Below are 20,245 nucleotides of genomic sequence, written 5' to 3' on the forward strand. Positions count from 1 at the left end.
CTGACAAAAAGTTTCTTTTCACTTTTCTCAAAGATTTTCCACAGTTTTAGGGTTGAAGACTGGTTGATGTGGGTGGACCACTAATTTGCCAATATGCCTAAACTTCTACACTACTGTGACAGAGAGGAGTTGTGGGGAGAAGGCAATCTTTAAGTAAGTTGAAGCCCTGGGTTTTCTTATCAAAACATTTTATAGTGACTTCCTTTGCTCTATAAATTCTGATTAAAACAAATTCTTTCTGTTTTCTAATTTTAACACACAGCAATCCATGCATATTAGCAATTTTTAACAATACATTTGATTTTGGAGTTTTTTGTGTGAAGAAAATAAAAGAAAGTTATTTGTATTAATGAGAATACATAAACATGTACATATTTCACTATATAAAGTGTTTAATACGATGATAATAAAAAAGTTTTAGCTAAAATATTAAGCATATATTGGAAGCTGTGAGAAAGCCCCAAAAGAAAAACTATAATAAATAATAAGCAAAACTTTTCTGTCAAAATATGGAAGGTCTAAAGAACAAAGATTATAGGCAGAGAGAGCTTCCAGACATAATTCTTTGTGTAAGTTGGAGTGGCTGTGTGGCAGCTTGGGGAATGGGGGAGGAAGTGGTGTGATTAAAAAAAAAAAGAAGGAAAAAAAAGAAAACAGGAAGAGAAAAACAAGCTTTCCTCAGCTAGTCTCAGGCTCTTCTCATTAGTACCTAAGTAGAATTCAGGCAAAACTAAAGGAAATCTTTACAAACCTTAATCAGAGTCTTAGAAATGAAACCCACCAGAGTTAGTTATACAGGAGCTGAAATCAGTCTGCTTTATTGAGTGGAACCTGGATCAAAACACAGCCTGGGATGTGGCAGGTAATCTGGCAAGTGCCACTGTAGGATCGCTTCCAGCCCACTACCATTCTGCCTTCCCTGGCTCCAGCCTTATCCTTGGTGATGTTCCTACCTCGTGTTGGATCCAGAAATTGGCAGGCGAGCCAGCCAACTGCATGTAATTCCACTCACATATGAAGAAAAAAATATTCTTCTCCTTTATACAGTTCTCTTTAGGATGTCTGAAAGGCCTACTGGCCTGTGCCAACTTAGTTCTGAATATTTTGTTTCACTTATTTTTAAAAGTTAAACACCATTCATTTTTCATGGTGAAAAATCTCACTGAAATTGCTCTTTCAAATAAAGCAGCAATTCATCAAATGATTCGTTGATGTCAACCTCATTATTCTCACCACCCCATGCAGCTAGGCACCAAGCAGCTCCTAAACCAACACCCAAGTTAGGCAAGTGAGAATCCAATGAGATTCAATTATCTGGAGGTAGTCTCTGCCTGTCCACTGAAACTGTAAACAACTCCCAGTGCAGGGGAGGGAGAGGCTCAGGTCATGTCACTTCCAAACTAACGTGGCTTCCTGTTGCCATAGGATAATTTCTAATCTGCTTAGCACTCTTTACAAAGCATTTCATTCTTCAGAGGTCTCTGTATTCATCAAACCCTGTCCCTCTATCCTTCACTCCAGTCACATTGAACCAGTACTATGTCTTCTGCCTGAAACAAACTTTTATCTCCTGCTTTTCCTTCAAATACTAATGTAGGCTTTCCTGACTGATTCACCAAGTCTAGGTCAGGAACTATGGTTAAAAGAACAAATGAGCTCCAGGGCAAATTATGATGGAAAAAATTTAACACTACTTCCATTCTTCTCTTTTTATTTTAGTCCTGTATTGTGCAACTCCATTATGTTTTTTTAGACATAATAGCATAGTCATAGCCATTGTCAGGGTAACCCCTACTAAGCCCATAATATTTGAGGTTTGGAAAAGAACAGTGAAGTCATCTAGTTCAGCCCCCTGATGTTACAAATGAAAAGGTGATTAGAAGAGGAGGGAGATGCTAATTGAAGGGACTAAGAGGAAAACTTAATTGCATGGTCTGGATTACTTCATCATGAGATATTATGAAAATGTTCAATTCAATGAAACTCAACATTTATAAGTAATAGCTGTATTATTCAATTGTCTGTTATATATTAAATATTCCCAATTTACCAGCTAGAAATTGAGAAAACAAATGTTTTGGAAAGTATATATTAAATATTCTCAATTCACCAGCTAGAAATTGAGAAAACAAAGGTTCTAATGTCAGTTTGGGCACAGCTAACAAGAATAATTGGGAAAGCAAGAAAAAGAAGAAACCACTTAAAATTGTCACCTAATCACTACATGGTGACCTACTAAAGGGTGTTTAATGGCCCTAGTTCATCTGTCTTAGTAAAAGTCCTTTTATATATTTTTAAATAAAATGGATGTGTAACCTTAGAGTAGGAGAAAAATAGAATTCAGAATGTTACTTCCTACTGTGACAATCCTAAATAAACCCCCCTCAACGCTCTTATAGATTCTATATTGAAACGCTATATACTTGATATGTTTTAGCTTTAAGATGATCATCCTTCCTTCTCACCAATATAATTTGTGACTTTATGCGACTATATATATTCAAAGATATATAGGTACTTCCAAACATTGTGTATGTATATATAGATACATAAAACACACATATATTTTGTCCTGAACTTTCTTGACTGCATTTCATTGGGCAAATCAAAATTGAAAAAAAAAAGTTTAGTGAACTATGCCTACCAAAATTATACATTTTAAATAATGGGTGCTTTAGCATAAATTTATTTATTATGATTAATAATAGTTAATGCTTTTTTAAAAAATAAATTAAATTTATACCATGAATAGTTAAAAGACCAAGAAAAATATGACTGGAAACTATAAAATATACTCAGCTGTAACTATGAAATATATTAAAGGTACTCTACACATGCAACCAATATCTACTGTTTATTAATGTGTATCTTTTAATAAGAGCTCCTTTTAAAGGGAGCTTCTAAAAGATTTCTAAAAATTAAAATAATAAAAATAAAAAATAAATATTAAAAGTGTAATTTAACTACATACTATATGTCTAAAGTATAACGCTAAATGATATTTTAAGATTACAAGAGTCCTGGTAGAACAATGAATTTCCTGTTATGGTTTCTAGTGCATAGTTACGATGGAATTGTATTTTGCACTGACCATTGTGCTTACCTCCACATTTTGGAATTGGTCCACTCCACATCACTTTTCCATCCATAAGAATACACGTAATTGTTTCTGTTCCCTGGGTTTTAATAAATCCTTCTTCGCAAATAACTGAAATCGAACTTCCTAATTGAAAGTTGTCCCCAAACCGCCTTGCATTGATTGGTATTCCAGGATCAGGACACTCATTATGTCCAAATGCTTGAGAACAGCAAAAAAAGAGAAAAACACACAAACTAGCAGTATGAGACAGACCCTTGTGTATTGGGGATGAGAAAAAATGATTTTTAAAATGGTTATGCTCATTTCTAGAAAAGCCTTTATTTAAAAAAAAAAAAAAAAGAGAGAGAGAGGCTCTCCTCTGACCATACCTTTTTCTCTCTGATGTGTAATGGATGTGGTTGTTTTAAAATGTGAACTACACTCTACAATTACAAAACTTCAAAATAGAATTGTTTCTGCTTATTTCTTGAAATCATTTGCCTTATCTAAGCAAAAATATCCAGTATAAGCTGGACAGAATTCCAATTAATGTGAATACAGAGCAGGCTGATACAGAGCAGGTTGACTAGGCCCCTTTGAAAATTTTTCTTGTGATTCATTGTTTGGAACGAAGAGATCGTCTCACAGTGAGTATTAAAGTGAAATGTTTCAATCTAGTTATGAAAGTCTTACAATTTCTCTATAATTTTCCATATATCATTTAGTCTTTGCCATCCAGGAAAAGGGAAAAGAGGTAATTCTTTTGCAAACACCATGTTCTAGGCACTGTGATAGGAGCCTAGATATATCTAAAGATATATTGTCACCTCACTTAACATTTAGAATAGCCTGATGAGCAAAGTATAGCCATTTACTCTAAAGAGTAATGTGAGATTCAGAAAAAGTTAAGTAGCTTGCCTCAGATCATAGAGACAGTATTGAAATGGATCCCCTGGTCTGGCTTTAAATTTTTTCTTCACAACATATATATTTTTAATATTTATTTATTTATTTATTTATTTTTATTTTGGCTGCACCTGGTCACGGGATCTTTGTTGCAGCACGTGGACTCAGTTGCAGCATGCATGTGGGATCTAGTCCCCCGACCAGGGATTGAACCTGGGCCCCCTGCATTGGGAGCACAGAGTCTTACCCACTGGACCACCAGGGAAGTCCCTCTCCACAACATATTGTATCTTGGATTATTTGTCTCATGTCTCTCAAGAGAATGTGAGTTCTTTAGTTCAGGGTCACTATCTTATTTTACCTTGTATCTCCCAGGATGCGTATTTAGCCCCGTCCCAGCAAGTAGCAGAAGTGTAAGGACAATATGCTTACTTAAATTTCTCATAGATTATAGATTACATGAGCCCTATAAATTTGCATTATAAATGTTTAAATTAGTATAATATAAGTGGAAGAATATTTAAAGTAGCAAAGTCTAAATATGTAAAACATATTTTAAGGGGTATTTACAATTTAATATTATATACATACTGCATGGGTACATGCAGCTATTTAAAATTTTTTCACTAAATCATTCATCACTGTGATACTGTTCATAAATTATATAATTGTATTATCCAGTCTCCTCATTTTTAAGTTAAACAGTATAAAATAACATTAAGGTAAATTCTAAAATATATAAAATTTATTTTGTAGGTACATTTATTTCTAATTATTGTTTTCTGCTGTGCTTTTAAACAGCTCAGTATCGATTAACCCTGGTTGCTCTTATATATAATGCCTGCTGGATAATTTTTCAGAAAAAAACAGCAGTAGGAAGCATTGAATATAAGAATTTTAATACAATGGTTTAAATTATTTACTAGAGAAACAGAACAAGGAACAAGAGGCATATTTCCATAATACCTTCAAGATACCATAAATATTAAAGTTAAAAATGTTATTCATTTAAGGGAATTCCCTGGTGGTCCAGTGGTTAGGACTTGGTGGGGTCTGGGGTTCAATCCCTGGTTGCAGAACTAAGATCCCGCAAGCTGTGTGGCAAGAAAAGAAAAAAAAAAAAAAAAAATATATATATATATATATATATGCATTTAAGACAACATAAAACTGTAAATAGATAAATGTATGTGTCTATATTTATACATATATATGAAATATTTTAAAAGGGACTTACAGATAAAGCAACCATTTTATACAGCATGTCTCTCTGACACATGTCACAGCTAATTCAACTTTAATGATGTGCAATTACATGTTGACAACTTATTAGTGACAATGTTCACTAAGAGTGTCACTTTGAAAAGACAATAACTGCATTTTGTTATTAATTGACAAAGCTCAGCACTGAACGGGCTGGGGCAAGGGTGAGGGTGAGGGGTGTGCAGTGCTTTTTTAAAGAGCAGGAAATTAAATCCTATTATAATGTGACACTTAAATAACTCATCAAGTTGGTCAGAATCTGACAGAGTGTGGTAACTTTGAAGAAAACAATAAAAATCACTAGCATTCTACAGCTTGAGGTAAAACGTGCACACGGAAGCATTAAAATGTAAGTTTGTTAACTTACTAACGTACTTAAAACTAAGTAAGTTTGTTAACTTACTAAGTTTGTTAACTTTTCTCATTTATGTGATTCATCTTTTTGCTATATTTACACCACGTTATTTTCAGAAAAATAATATGCATCCTTTTGAAATACAAAAAATATGGGTGATAGACAATAGCTAAATAACCTCGAAGAATTCTTAAATCTAAAGCAATGTAATAAATACAATAATAAAATAAGAATTGACAGAGAATACTTCAGAAGACAACTAAACAACAACTGTTAATGTTTATTGAGTATTTATTAGGTATATATGCTGAATTATTTACATGCATTAATTACCCTATTTACTCTGATTAAATAAAATTCATATTTTATGGCAAGATGAAAATTTAAACATAAATTTTTCTCTGCCATCTTGGGCTTCTTCCTTCCTCTTTAGTGTGTATCGTTCATCTGCATTAACCAGACCTCCTTAGTAGATAACAGTCCTTCTTAATCTCATAAGGGATCACGATGACCCACTACTTGCTTTGGATGTGCAGATCTGGATTGTGTAAACTGTTAATAGGTCATTTGACTATAACCCTTTGTCTCAAAAACTTACATAACTGTGCTTTGACCTCTAACAGGTGGAACAGTCCTCAGAGCTTTCTGAAAGACTGTCTCCCAGGTTATAATCCACAGGTTGGCTTGGAAAAAAAATGTTCATTTCTTTCTTAGATTGACCACTGATTATTTTTTTCATCGACAGCTCCTTACAAAAACCCAGTATGACTTTATGGATGAATACTGAGGCTCTGTTATTAAACCTAAAAGTGTAGCAAAACCAAGATTTGAAGTTGCATAGTTTGACCTTAGAGCTGATATTCTTAATCACTAAGGTATTTTGCCCCCATAGCATCTTTGCTAAGTCAGCTCCGTAACCTACTGCCCAGAATTAGTAATTTCCTTCTCTGTGATACTTTGATAGTCTAGCTAATTTTGTCTTTGGAATTATAACTCTGTGTTGTCATTATTTGTTTAAAATCCTCTACTGGTATATGAATATCTTGAAGGAAGGATCTATCCCCCTTTTATGTTTGCATATCAATAACAGAGCAAAATATGTTATGTACAGTAGGTTTGAGATTATGCTTATAAGATTTAATAGAATAAGCTAATATATTGGTGATATAGTAATTATATTTAATATATATCTCCTTAACATCAGGCCTCTCACAAAGAGAAATGACACAGTAAGGAGTAAAAATATGGTTAGAAATCAAGGGCTGAAAGACTGTCCCTGATACAAATTATGTATATGACTTGCTCAAGTTTCCTATCTGTGGAACAAGAGAGTTGTTTTGTATGATTCCATTCTAGCTCTAATGTGTAGAAATATGTTATATGGAAAAATTAAACTTACTGTTATAAGTGATGTTAAAGCCACGTCCTGACATTGAGTGGTCAGCTTGAAATTCCAATCGTAGTATATGACTATTACTAGTAAGATGAGAAGGCACCTCAGCCCCAGTAAAGGTTCCAAGAATTGGGGAGTCTGGAGAGTCTCCATCTTTAACAGCAAGGAAGTCAAACTGGGATTCCAGATCGAAGTCATTGAAAGAAAGGTGTATCCGACTCCCTGGTTCAGAGATTATTGTCCAGATGCAATTTAAATTATTTCCATACCCTTCGGGATAATCAGGAGAAAGGACTGTTCCCATTGGTGCAGTAAAGTTAGAGAGGCAAGGAACTGTTAAAGTAGGAAGATTATAAAAAACAATAAATTTTCAAATTTATTACCTCAAATAATTCAAATTACCTCATTTTGCCACAGCCAACAATTATAATAATCAATTAGCAGTTTTAAAAAAATATTAAACAATATAATCTATCTTATAAAACAAAAAAAAATATGCTGTTGTTTGCACATTATTAAGGAAGGCTACTAGTACTTTGAATTACTGTATGTTTAAATATGCACAAAAATATAATTGGAGTAATAACAGCAATTTATTTTGACATTTATCATGTCCATGTTAGAGTGCAGTGCAAAGTTTTAGCTTCTGTGCTTAAAAAAGTATTGGAGAAGTATGTAGACATTTCCAAAGAAAACAATAATGCTCACAAAATGACTGAAAACAAACACACACAAATATTATGTAGGTATTAACATAACTGGGATAATACAACCTGGAGAAAACTTGGAGTGAGGGTAATAACTAGGTGAACTTCACTCCTACCATGGCCATGGGATGCTCTGATAGCTTATATAACACAGATAAGGAGATGAATTAACACTTATTATAGCTGCCACTAGGGGCTAATGCTGGAAAAAAACTAAATAAGAACTCCCATACCATACTAAGGTTGGTCTTTATTTCCCCTCAGATTTATTTTTTTAGCTTTTAAAAAATATGATTTAAAGGTTCACACAGAACATTTAGAAAGTAGAGGAAGGATTAAAAAACAATGATTTATTACACAGAGGAAAAAAAGATAATATTAGAAAACGTTTGGCCTCCACTCACTTTAAAAGTTCTCAGTACGTGTTTAAAAATGTTAAATATTTAAAAAATGTTAAATAATCAACATTTTCAATAAAGGAAAATGTGTGTTTTGCAGCACAAATTAAAATTCAGATAAAATGCAGGTCTTGAAAACTGCTAAATTTTTTAAAAAACAGTTATATATTGAAGTAAAGTTTGTGCTAATGCCTTTGTAGGGAATAAAGGATTTCACAAATGAAAAGCATGATCATTATAAGTTCGATACAGATGAAAAGTCATATTTTAAAACAAGAAAATTATTTTTTACTTTCATGATTGTGAGCTTATATGTTATCATTTGTAACAAAACTAAATGCAAAATTTTCAACATTGCATTCACACCTGGTAAGCTGTATTTGTTGGTAATGAAGATAGTATTTAATTTAACCTAAAAGTGCATCCATAGATAAAACAAATTATATTTTTGTTGCAGCTAAATTGGAACACTTTAAAGTATTTGAAGAAACACATTATTTTAATCCAAGCATATCACAAACATTAATGAATTTTATTCTGTGCAATATAAATAAATGGCACTTAAGCAGGCATTAGTGTGAGCATCTACAAGAAAAAATAAGTTAATGCATTATACATAGAATATAAGCTTTAAATATTTTAAGTGTTTCTGATTGCAAATAAGCATATACTACCTTGTTAAAATAAATGAGTCTAATAGAATTAGCTCAGATGTATAATTTCCATAAGAAGTATTCTATCTATAAAGTATAAAATGCCACCAGTAAAGTGTTATGAGGACATATGTAAACTATACTTTGCCATTACCAAGTGAACTGTGCTAACTTTATTTAAATCTGCAATGAAATTTATAATTTGGCATAAGCACACTTGTTAAAGATAGTGTTGAAAAGTGCTACTCATTCAAAAATAATTACCCAGTTCTTTGCAATTAATTACAAAAGCAATTATATGCAAGGACAGGGTAGCATATGCTATCTGGAAGCAAAGCATTTGGTACTCACAGATGCAGATGGGTATGTTTGCAGACCATTGGTTATTCTCTTGACAAACAATGGATTTCTCTCCAATTAATTCAAATCCAAACTGGCATTCGAACCTTAAAACATCACGATTAGAAAATCCATCACCTTCTCTAATTCCATATAAGGGTGTACCAGGATCACCACAACTTTCTTTTTCAATTTCTGTAAAAATAAATGATATGTCAGATTTCAAGGCTTTCAGGCATATGATATCCATACAGTAAATTTAAGAGATGTACACTCTCTATAGCCAAGATATTTCAGAGCAAAAGAGGAAAATGTTCTCCAATCTTAATTTTCTCTTACTACTGTTATGGACATGATTTGAGGAAATGATCTTTAGGGAACAATTAGTGCATTTCTCTCATTTTGTAGATAGGGAAACAGGTTGTTGGAGCTAATGCAGTTGTTCTTAACAGAACAATTACGAAAAAGATTCAGATTATCTGTTTGTACTACATACATACACACATAAATATACATATGTATTTTCCCCAAATCTCAAAAACTTTTCTTATTTTTGTAATCTGTACATGATACAGGAAATCTTTGGATTGAAACCAGGACACAAGGTGATATTCTCTGCCTATGTGCTCCTAAAACAATCAGTGAATACCCTCCACACAGGATCTGCCACTCTCCCTAGTACCTGTTGGTTGAATTACTTCCCCAATTAGACTCCCCAAAAAGCTACTCATGTCAGGAATCAATTTTTCATTCCAAATTACCCATATATGTTCCTCAACAAATGTTTTGTGGATGAATTAAATTGAAGGAGGTTGAAAAAAAAAATCTCTCAAGAGCACATTAAAACACCCTTTCGACATGTGCTCAAGGAAACTCCAAATATCTGGGATCTTCCTTGTGAATCTAGGAATGTCAGTTGCAGATTATTGTGGTAATTGTTTTGGTTTTTAAGTTACATGAAATCACATTAATACAGTAATCTTCAAACAACAGCAAAAAAAAATTAATTTAAATTTAAAAAATAAAACTTTGAGATAAAGTTATGGTCTCTCTTGACACTCCAACAATCACACATTCCGGGTTCTTCTGTAATCTACTAGCATCAATTTGTTGTGTATCTTTACAGTTCTTTATGCATGCTTTTATAATAATACACATATATAGGTACTATGTAATATAAACATCTGTATTTTTGTAAACGTAAAAATTCTCTTCACAAAATCTAGGTAGTATTGCTTTTTATATATATAGTAACTTGTACTATACTGTCAATATATTCTATAACTTGCTGTTTTTTGAACCAAACAATAATTTTGGAGATATTTTTGAATGTCCTTGTATCCTTAGCAGAAAACATAGTTATAATGATTTCTTTAATACACTTCATTTGATTTGATATTTGTTTTTATCTGTGTCATAGTGACATTGGTCTATCATTTTTCTTGTGCTGTTCCTATACAGACTTAATATCAAGGGAAGAGGTTAGCAATTTTCCAACATTCACTAGTCTTTTAGACTAGTTTGCATAAGAGGAAAATTGGATCCTTGAGTGTAACAATTTGCCAAAAATGGTGACTGAGCCTGGTATAATTTTGAGATAGGTATCTGACTACCATTTCAATATCTTCTAGGGTTATTTTACTATTAAAGTTATTTTTCTGGGGGGGAGGAAATATTAGCAACTTATATATATATGTTAGAGAAGTGCAATTTTCCAGTTAGTTTAGTAGTAATAGAATTGTGTTACAAAATCTTTAAATATCTCTTTACAAAGATGTCATAAACTTTCTCACTCCCAATGCTATTTATTTGTGATGAGTCTTCCAGTTTTCTTTGCCTCATACTTAAAAAACATTGTCAAATTTACTAGTCTACTCAAAGAACCACATTTTGCTAATCAATTCCATTGTTTTGATTTTATTTAAACATCTTTCATTTTTATCTTTTTGGATTCCACCTTCAACTTTCTTTTGCATTATTTTGCTATTCTTTCTCCACCTTCTTGAGCTGAAGTCTTAGGGTTTGTTTTTATATTAGTTTATTTTCAGTCTTTCTTGTTTCCTTAAAAAAATGTTTTTTAGTCTATAAATTTTCTTCAGAGTACTGTTTTGATATTTAGAGCTTTTTTTGTTCACTTCTAAATAGTCTGTAATTTCCATTTTGATTTCCTCCTTAACTCATAAATAATTTCAAGGTGTTTTTAAATATATGGGTCTAGGCTATCATTTTGTTGCTGATTTCTAATGTTATTGCTTTAATATTCAGTATAAGTATATCCAGCCTCACAGAGGATAAATCAATAAAATATATTCAATTCAATTTGCTATTATATTTGTCAAATTGAAATTATATGACCTTAGTTAATTTTTTCTACCCTCTCTGATAATTTCTAAAAGAACTGTGTTAGAAACTTGTACAAGTCTCTGAGATAGCCTCATCCACCAGATGGCAGACAGCAGAAGCAAGAAGAACTACAGTCCTGCAGCCTGTGGAACAAAAACCACATTCACAGAAAGACAGACAAGATGAAAAGGCACAGGGCTATGTACCAGATGAAGGAACAAGATAAAACCCCAGGAAAACAACTAAATGAAGTGGAGACAGGAAACCTTACAGAAAAATAAATCAGAATAATGATACTGAAGATGATCCAGAACCTTGGAAAAAGAATGGAGGCAAAGATCGAGATGATGCAAGAAATGTTTAACAAAGATCTGGAAGAATTAAAGAACAAACAAACAGAGATGAACAATACAATAAATGAAATGAAAAATACACTAGAAGGAATCAATAACAGAATAACTGAGACAAAGAACGGATAAGTGACCTGGAAGACAGAATGGTGGAATTCACTGCTGTGGAACAGAATAAAGAAAAAAGAATGAAAAGAAATGAAGACAGCCTAAGAGACCTCTGGGACAACATTAAAGATAACAACATTTGCATTATAGGGGTCCCAGAAGGAGAAGAGAGAGAGAAAGGACCCGAGAAAATATTTGAAGAGATTATACTCGAAAACTTCCCTAACATGGGAAAGGAAATAGCCACCCAAGTCCAGGAAGCAAAGAGAGTCCCATACAAGATAAACCCAAGGAGAAACATGCTGAGACACATAGTAATCAAATTGACAAAAATTAAAGAAAAATTATTGAAAGCAGCAAGGGAAAAAAGACAACATACAAGGGAACTTCCATAAGGTTAACAGCTGATGTCTCAGCAGAAACTCTACAAGCCAGAAGGGAGTGGCATGACATATTTAAAGTGATGAAACGGAATAACCTACAACCAAGATTACTCTACCTGGCAAGAATCTCACTCAGATTTGATGGAGAAATCAAAAGCTTTACAGAGAAGCAAAACCTAAGAGAATTGAGCACCACCAAACCAGCTCTACAACAAATGCTAAAGGAACTCCTCTAAGTGGGAAACACAAGAGAAGAAAAGGACCTACAAAAACAAACCCAAAACAATTAAGAAAATGGTAATAGGAACATGCATATCGATAATTACCTTAAATGTGAATGGATTAAATGCTCCAACTAAAAGACAGGGGCTCGCTGAATGGATACAAAAATAAGACCCATATATATGCTGTCTTCAAGAGACCCACTTCAGACCTGGGACACATATAGACCGAAAGTGAGGGGATGGAAAAATATATTCCATGGAAATGGAAATCCATCCAAGAAGAAGATGTAACAATTATAAATATATATGCATCCAACATAGGAGCACCTCAATGCATAAGGCAACTGCTAACAGCTATAAAGGACACTACAAACAAGCCAAAAAGACAACCCTCAGAATGGGAGAAAATATTTGCAAACGAATCAATGGACAAAGGATTAATCTCCAAAATATACAAACAGCTCAGGCAGCTCAATATTAAAAAACAAACAACCCAATCCAAAAATGGGCAGAAGACCTAAATAGACATTTCTCCAAAGAAGACATACAGATGGCCAAGATGCACATGAAAAGCTGCTCAACATCACTAATTATTAGAGAAATGCAAATCAAAACTACATAAGGTATCACCTCACACCGGTTAGAATGGCCATCATCAGAAAATCTACAAACAACAAATGCTGGAGAGGGTGTGGAGAAAAGGGAATCCTCTTGCACTGTTGGTGGGAATGTAAATTGATACAGCCACTATGGAGAGCAGTATGGAGGTTCCTTAAAAGACTAAAAATAGAAATATAATATGACCCAGCAATCCCACTCCTGGGCATATACCCAGAGAAAACCATAATTCAAAAAGACACATGCACCCCAATGTTCACTGCAGCACTCTTTACAATAGTCAGGTCATGGAAGCAACCTAAATGGCCATAGACAGACTAATGGATAAAGAAGATGTGGTACATATATAAAATGGAATATCACTCAGCCATAAAAAGGAACGAAGTTGTCTCATTTGTAGAGACGTGGATGAATCTAGAGACTGTCATACAGTGTGACATACGTCAGAAAGAGAAAAACAAATATCGTATATTAACGCATATATGTGGAACATAGAACAATGGTACAGATGAACCAGTTTGCAGGGCAGAAATTGAGACACAGATGTAGAGAACAAACATATGGACACCACGGGGGGAAAGCAGCGGAGGTGGTGTGATGAATTGGGAGATTGGCATTGATATATATACACTAATATGTATAAAATGGATAACTAATAAGAACCTGCTGTATAAAAAAAATAAATAAAATAAAATTCAAAAATTAAAAAAAAAAGAACTTTGTTCAAGTTCCAAACAGAGTATGAATTTTGCCACATTTCCTGGTAGCTGAATCAAGCTCATTACATAGTTCAAACTGCATTGTGTCGTTCAATTTATTTAGCAAATATTTATTTGAGAACCCATGATGGGCCAGATTCTCTTCTAGGTACTATGTGGACTAGATCAATGACTAAACAGACAATAATTCCTGCTCTTCGGTGGTGTATATTCCATTGGAAGTTCACAAATAATAATAAATAAAAAGTGTTATTTTAGAAGGTGATGGATGCTCTGGTGGGGGGTGGGATGATGCGCAGGGAATAGCAGGGCTAAAGTGCTAGGTGATGGTGGCATGACATTGTTGTTAGGCTCAGAAAATTTTATTCCTCTTATACCTTACTGAAATTGTTTCTGTTATTGAAAGACTAGGTTATTCTTCAACTGAAATGTCTTTCTTTTGCCCTCAATATTGAGTGATAATCGGTAAGGTATAGAATTTTAATTCAAAATTATTTTCCCTCAGCATTTTGAAGATATTTTTCCCTGGTCTTTTATCCATCCAGTATTCCTGATAAAAAAATATAACAAACTGATTTTAATTCTCTTTGTAATTAACCTGTTCCCTGCTCCCTCTCTTCCCTTCCCATAGTTGTTAGGATTCTTTTTTAGACTTGATGTTTTTAAATGTCACTATCATCTACCTAGGTACTGGTTCTTAAATTTTTTTTTTAACTTGGTACTTGATAGATTTCTGCTGTCAAATAACCTGTAACTTCTTTTTTTTCAGTTCTAAGAAATTGTTACCATTATTTCTTTTAAAATATTATTTTGTATACACACTCATCTCTCTGGAACTCTTTCACATTAAACATCAGAGCTTTCAGATTTAGCCTTCATGTTGCTCGATCTTTCAAATTTTCATTTAAAAAATTCTCTATTCTGCATTCTAGAAGTATTATATATGTAAAATATGTATATATATTATAAATTCAAATTTATTAATTCACTGTGTACTTTTATCTAATTCTAATTCAACCTATATACTGAAAAATTATGTTATCATTTCTTGAATATTTAATGATTTATTACTTTTTATTATTTCATAACCTCCTATTATTTGTTCATGGATACAATTCCCCCCTTTATTTTTGTGAGGATATCTAGTACAATTCTTTTTTTCTTTTTACTGTTTCCTTGGGTACAGGCAGAAGTTTGCTTCAAGAGCAGCAGACTAAAGTTTCTTCTGAAGCAGCATATTTGAAAATATATTTGGTGAATCATAATGGTTGTCAAACTTATGATGAAAAGTGCAGGAGGAATTTATTTGGGGGAGGAACAAATTAGTTGGTTTTGAACCAGCTGTCAAATAAATGTTTTTATTTGCTTGCTTCTGTAAACTTCAGGCTTATTTCTTCTAATGTCAGAATCATGTCATACTTCTAGGTATAAATTATCTCCTCTGTTGATCTGTGGTGCAGTCCACTTTTATGGTCTTCATCCTGAGTTGGGATGAAGACCCCTCTTGATAACTGCATTTGACTCTGATTCCATTTCTGGGCATTTGGCTCTGTAGCTGAAATATTTTCCTCTGTAGCAATTACTACAGTTTCTCAGGATTGCCAGTGGCCTCTTCCGTGGTGGCTTCTGGCCCTGATGAACAATGGCTTCCTTGGCAGAAGCTACAGCAACAGCAGCCAATGGAGGCATTGGTTTATGAAATTCTCAGCTTACCTCTATATTCCATATATATATATATGTTTATTTATATTTATTTATCTCAGAGATCCCCTATGGCCTTAAAATAAATGAAATGTTCTCTTCCTATTCTTCAGCATCAGTGTATTTCTTTTTAATATGTTTTCTATCATCTTTGGGTTAGCACTGAGAATAAGTGCTTACTCTATTATACTATTTTGAAACCTTATATTTTTCTTTGCTCCTTTAATACAAAATTCTTTAAATTAAGAATATATTTTCAAATGAAGGTGTAATTTTGAAGCTGCAATACTCTCTTAGACTGAAAGACAATAGGCAGTAAGGAAAATAAACACATACCTACTGTATATCATTGCCTTTGAAATTTTTTTTCTATCCAGGAGGCAAGACTAATATCTGAACAAATAATTCATATGCAACATATCAGTATTATAATAGAGTTTTGTACAAAAATCAATTATTAATAATAGCTGCTATCATTTGTTGAACATTGAAATTGTATTGACATTGTGAAAATATTTTTTAAACACATTCGTTATATAATTTAATCCTCATAACAGCCATATGATGGAACTATTGTCATCTCCATTTACTAACAAGAAAAATAAAGGTCAGAGAAGTTAATTAATGCTATAGGCTGAATATTTGTGTCCCCCAAAATTCATATGGTGAAACATAATCCCTGATGTGATGATATTTGGAGGTAGAGTCTTTGGGAGGTGATTAAGTCATGAGGGTGGAGCCTTCATGAATGGCATCTCTGCCCTTATAAAAGAGGACTTCAAAAGGCTCCTTGCCTATCCTGCCATGTGAGGACATAGGGAGAGGACAGCCATCTGTGAACCAGGAAATAGGCTCTCACCAAACACTGAATCTGCCAGCACCTTGATCATGGACTTCCTAGTTTCCAGACTGTAATGTTTGTTGTTTATAAGCCACCCAGTCTATAGTATTTTTGTTATAACAGCCAAAACAGACAAGATGTTAACTTGCCTAATTTCACAAAACTTATGAATAGTAGAGTTTAGGGTCTTTCTGAAGCTAAAGTCTTAATCACCAAATTATTGCAAAGAAATTTCCATTCATTAATTACCCACTTATGAAACATTTATTTAGTTTCTAATATGTTTCAAAAATAATACTAGCCACTAGGGATATAAAGACAAATAAGATGTAGCCTATGCCTTAAATGAGGGCACAAAGGAGGTACAGCAAAGTCCCCTTGAATCGGTGGTTGGCAAATTGGTAAAGGTTTCACAGAAGAGGTGACCCTTGAACTATCTTAGAGTTATTTCACTGTGTGAACTGGGGAAGAGTAAGGAAGGAAAGATATCCCAGGTGGAAGGAGAAGAGCAGTATCAGAAAAGATACAAAGTCTTTTCCCTTTCCTTTCTTTAGGTGGGGTGGCTTGGTTGGGGTTAGGAGGCTGTCTGAGTCCATTTAAGATACTATAAGAGAATACCATAGACTGAGTGGTTTGTAAACAACAGAAATTTGTTTCTCACAGTTCTGAAAGTTGGGAAGTCCAACATTAAGGTGTCAGCAGATTTGCTATCTGGAGAGGGCCGATTTCCTGGTTCACAGACATATGTCTTTTTGCTGTGTTCTCACATGGTAGACAAGGGGCAAGGGAGCTCCTGGGGTACTAATTCCATTTATCAGGCTCCACTCTCATCACTTAGTCACCTCCCAAAGGCCCTACCTCCAAATATCATCACATTGGGGATTAGGTTTCAAAGTGTGAATTTTAGGGGGACCAAATATTCAGCCTATAGCAGAGGCAGTGATGGTGGTATCAGGAGTTGAGGAGGTAGTGAGGTCAAGTAAGTGACAGTGTGGTTAGAGGCCAAACAAGGCCAAGGAAGCAGCCAGTAAGGTTGTAAGATTAAGTATATATTATGGGACTGTGCAAATCATAAATGTATTGAGGATAAGGGTAACTAGACTTCTCACTATCAAAAAGGGGATGTGGAAAAAGGGAAGGCTACAAAATTCTGAGGGGTTGAACTAAAATTGGAGAAATTGGTGTTAATTAATGTTTAAAATATAGATATACATAGATAGAGATGACTGTGTGTATTATGTCACACATAATGCACATATATTTTCTAGCCTCATCCACTGAGTACTAAAAGCAATAAGTACTCATAGCAACAAGTACATGAGTGCCCACATTTTGGTGTCCAAATCCCATTCTTCACTAAAGGGAACCAGGAAGTCTGCTTCCAGGGTTGGTCAAGGAAAAGTACAAGACAAAACTGGAACACTTGTTCTGTCAAGAAAAGTGCTTAAAGAATGATGGGGACACATCGAAAAGACAGAGGTCAGCCTGAAGGAGCTACACTAGCCATTCTAGGGCAGCTTAATCATCAAAACAACGATAATGATGGATTACAACTAATTGAATAAAATTCAAATGCATAAATCCATCTGATATAAATAAATGGGTAAATAAATGGAAGAGAACACTCTGTCTCCATGTAGAATGACAGTTAAAAAAATGTGGAATTATTAAAAATAAAAAATCAACATTTAACAGCCTCACAGCGATTTTGGATTCTGGTGAAGAGAATCCAAAAGGTGAAACTGGTCATGTTACCATGAAAAATCCCAGAAGGCACTAATTTTACTAGGTGATCAAGGATCACATAACCAGTGTGAATTATAGTGACATTGCCTCCTGATGCAATGCACTAAAACAAGGAGCATCATTTCTGTCAAGAATGCATGGCTGAGGGTACTTCCCTGGTGGTCCTGTGGTAAAGAATCTGCCTTCCAATGCAGGGGACGCGGGTTCGATCCCTGGTCAGGGAACTAAGACCCCACATGCTGTGAGGCAACTAAGCCCACGTGCCACAACTAGAGAGAAGCCTTTGCACCACGTGGGAGGATCCTGCATGCCGCAACTAAGACCCTGATGCAGCCAGATAAATAAATAAATATTAAAAAAAAAAGAATGCATAGTTGAAGTCTGGATATGAGGAAAGATTGGATGGACTCAGATTAAGGGACATATTCCAGAATGAAAGGCCTGTATTCTTTAAAGCTATCAGGGTCATGACAGACAGGGAAAAAATGAGGAACTCATTCAGATTGAAGGAAATGAAAGAGACACAACAAGTAAATGCACTGAAACTTCATGGGTTGAATCCTGACAAGAAAGGAAAAAGAGACATTTTGGGGTAGAGAAATTTGAATGAGGTCTGTGAATTTTTTGGTAGTGCTATATCAATGTTGATTTTCTAATTTACTCTTTTGCTATTTTGGAATTGCACTCCTCATTAGTCCATAAGCTTCTCCTCAGCCTTTGTTTCCTAGAGAACCAAAACTAAGATAAGTGACCTAAAACTGGCAAACAATTAGTAAACAAGGTAAGGGACTAGGCTATCTAAAGGTCTCAGAACGATAAGATTATTAGCTGCCATTATTGAGAGACTATTATTTGACAGGAGGTTTGCTAAATACTATAACTCTGTTTACTCATGTATCTCTTATTGCAACACTGAGAGCAAGGCACTATTTATTCCATAGGTGAAAAAATGAGGTTCTGAGAGGCTAACCAAAGTCAAATATGTAGAAATAGCTCAATTGAGTTTCTATTCAACATCTACTTGACGCCAATGACCACACTCTTTTCCATTGTTCAATGTTGCTTGAGAGAAAGGACGGAGAGAATACTGTGAGCCAGGCACTGGAATAATGCAGGAAAGAAACATATGAACTTGATTCCAGTATTGGAGCAGAAAAGACAGAAACATTAATTTTAAGAGAGGTTTTTGTCTTGAATGCTTCAACACACCAATCTCACCTTTATGGTATCAGCGTGATTTTAAAACTATTCAGATCTCTTCAAATTCCTTACTATGGAAGACCTTTATGATCTAAGCCTTTCCTGTTTTTCCTACCCAGTCTGCCACCATTTTCCTACTAGCCTCCAAAGTGTCTGGCATGTCAAGACACTCGCTGTTCCCTTTCACACCTACATGACCTAAGGCATGACATCTCAGCTGGGACAGAAGACAGCCAATTTGTAACACCTGGGGAAATTCCTATACGTCTCTCAAGGTCACACTATACCTCTTCCATAAAGACTGCCCTAAGCTTGTAACTATAGTCACTTACTTCTTCTTTGGGATTCTATAGGCCTTAGGAATACTTACATTGGTCCATACATTACTATAATACTATAATGCATTACTATAATAATTTATTCACTCATTTGTCTCTTCCCATGAGTTTTTATTCCACTTCATATTTCAAGTGTCTATACACACAGTGACGACAAATATTCATATATCATTTATGTGTCAGGCAAAGGTCTAAGCACTTGTTACATTTAACCTTGACACAACCCTATGCACCCCAAAGAGATAAGTAACTTGCCTAGAGTGACACAATTTTAAACGGCAGACCTGGAATTTGAACGCAGATGGTGGTTCCAGAATATGAGTACTTATGCACTATACCTTCTCTCAGAGCCCGATGGTCAAGAATCGTTGTGGAATATATCAAGAAAGAAAGAAGGTAATAAAAATTAGCATACAAAAGTATGTGGTTCTATTAGTAAACGATATAGGCGATCACAAATTCTCATAGAGAACTATATATACAGAAAATCATAGAGTAACACATTCCAGCTATGTCTTTTGAATGATTTAAATTTTATAGTTGTCTTATAATTGCAGGAAATTTGTGCTAGATATTTTGTT

At 34.2% G+C, this 20,245-nt stretch overlaps 1 protein-coding gene across 3 annotated transcripts in view; it reads right to left on the minus strand.

Moving 5' to 3' along the window:
- CSMD3 (CUB and Sushi multiple domains 3) overlaps positions 1-20,245 on the minus strand; it is a 1,076,690-nt gene that overhangs the window by 430,718 nt on the left and 625,727 nt on the right. For all 3 annotated transcript variants that reach the window (XM_060127236.1, XM_060127235.1, XM_060127234.1), the window contains 3 exons: positions 9,106-9,288; positions 7,003-7,329; positions 3,104-3,298 (listed from right to left, as the gene is read on the minus strand). In XM_060127236.1, coding sequence (XP_059983219.1) covers positions 3,104-3,298; positions 7,003-7,329; positions 9,106-9,288 — 705 coding nt within the window. The remainder of the gene's footprint in view (positions 1-3,103; positions 3,299-7,002; positions 7,330-9,105; positions 9,289-20,245) is intronic.

This window comes from Lagenorhynchus albirostris, chromosome 17 (assembly GCF_949774975.1).
Source record: "Lagenorhynchus albirostris chromosome 17, mLagAlb1.1, whole genome shotgun sequence".
Classification (NCBI taxonomy): domain Eukaryota; kingdom Metazoa; phylum Chordata; class Mammalia; order Artiodactyla; family Delphinidae; genus Lagenorhynchus; species Lagenorhynchus albirostris.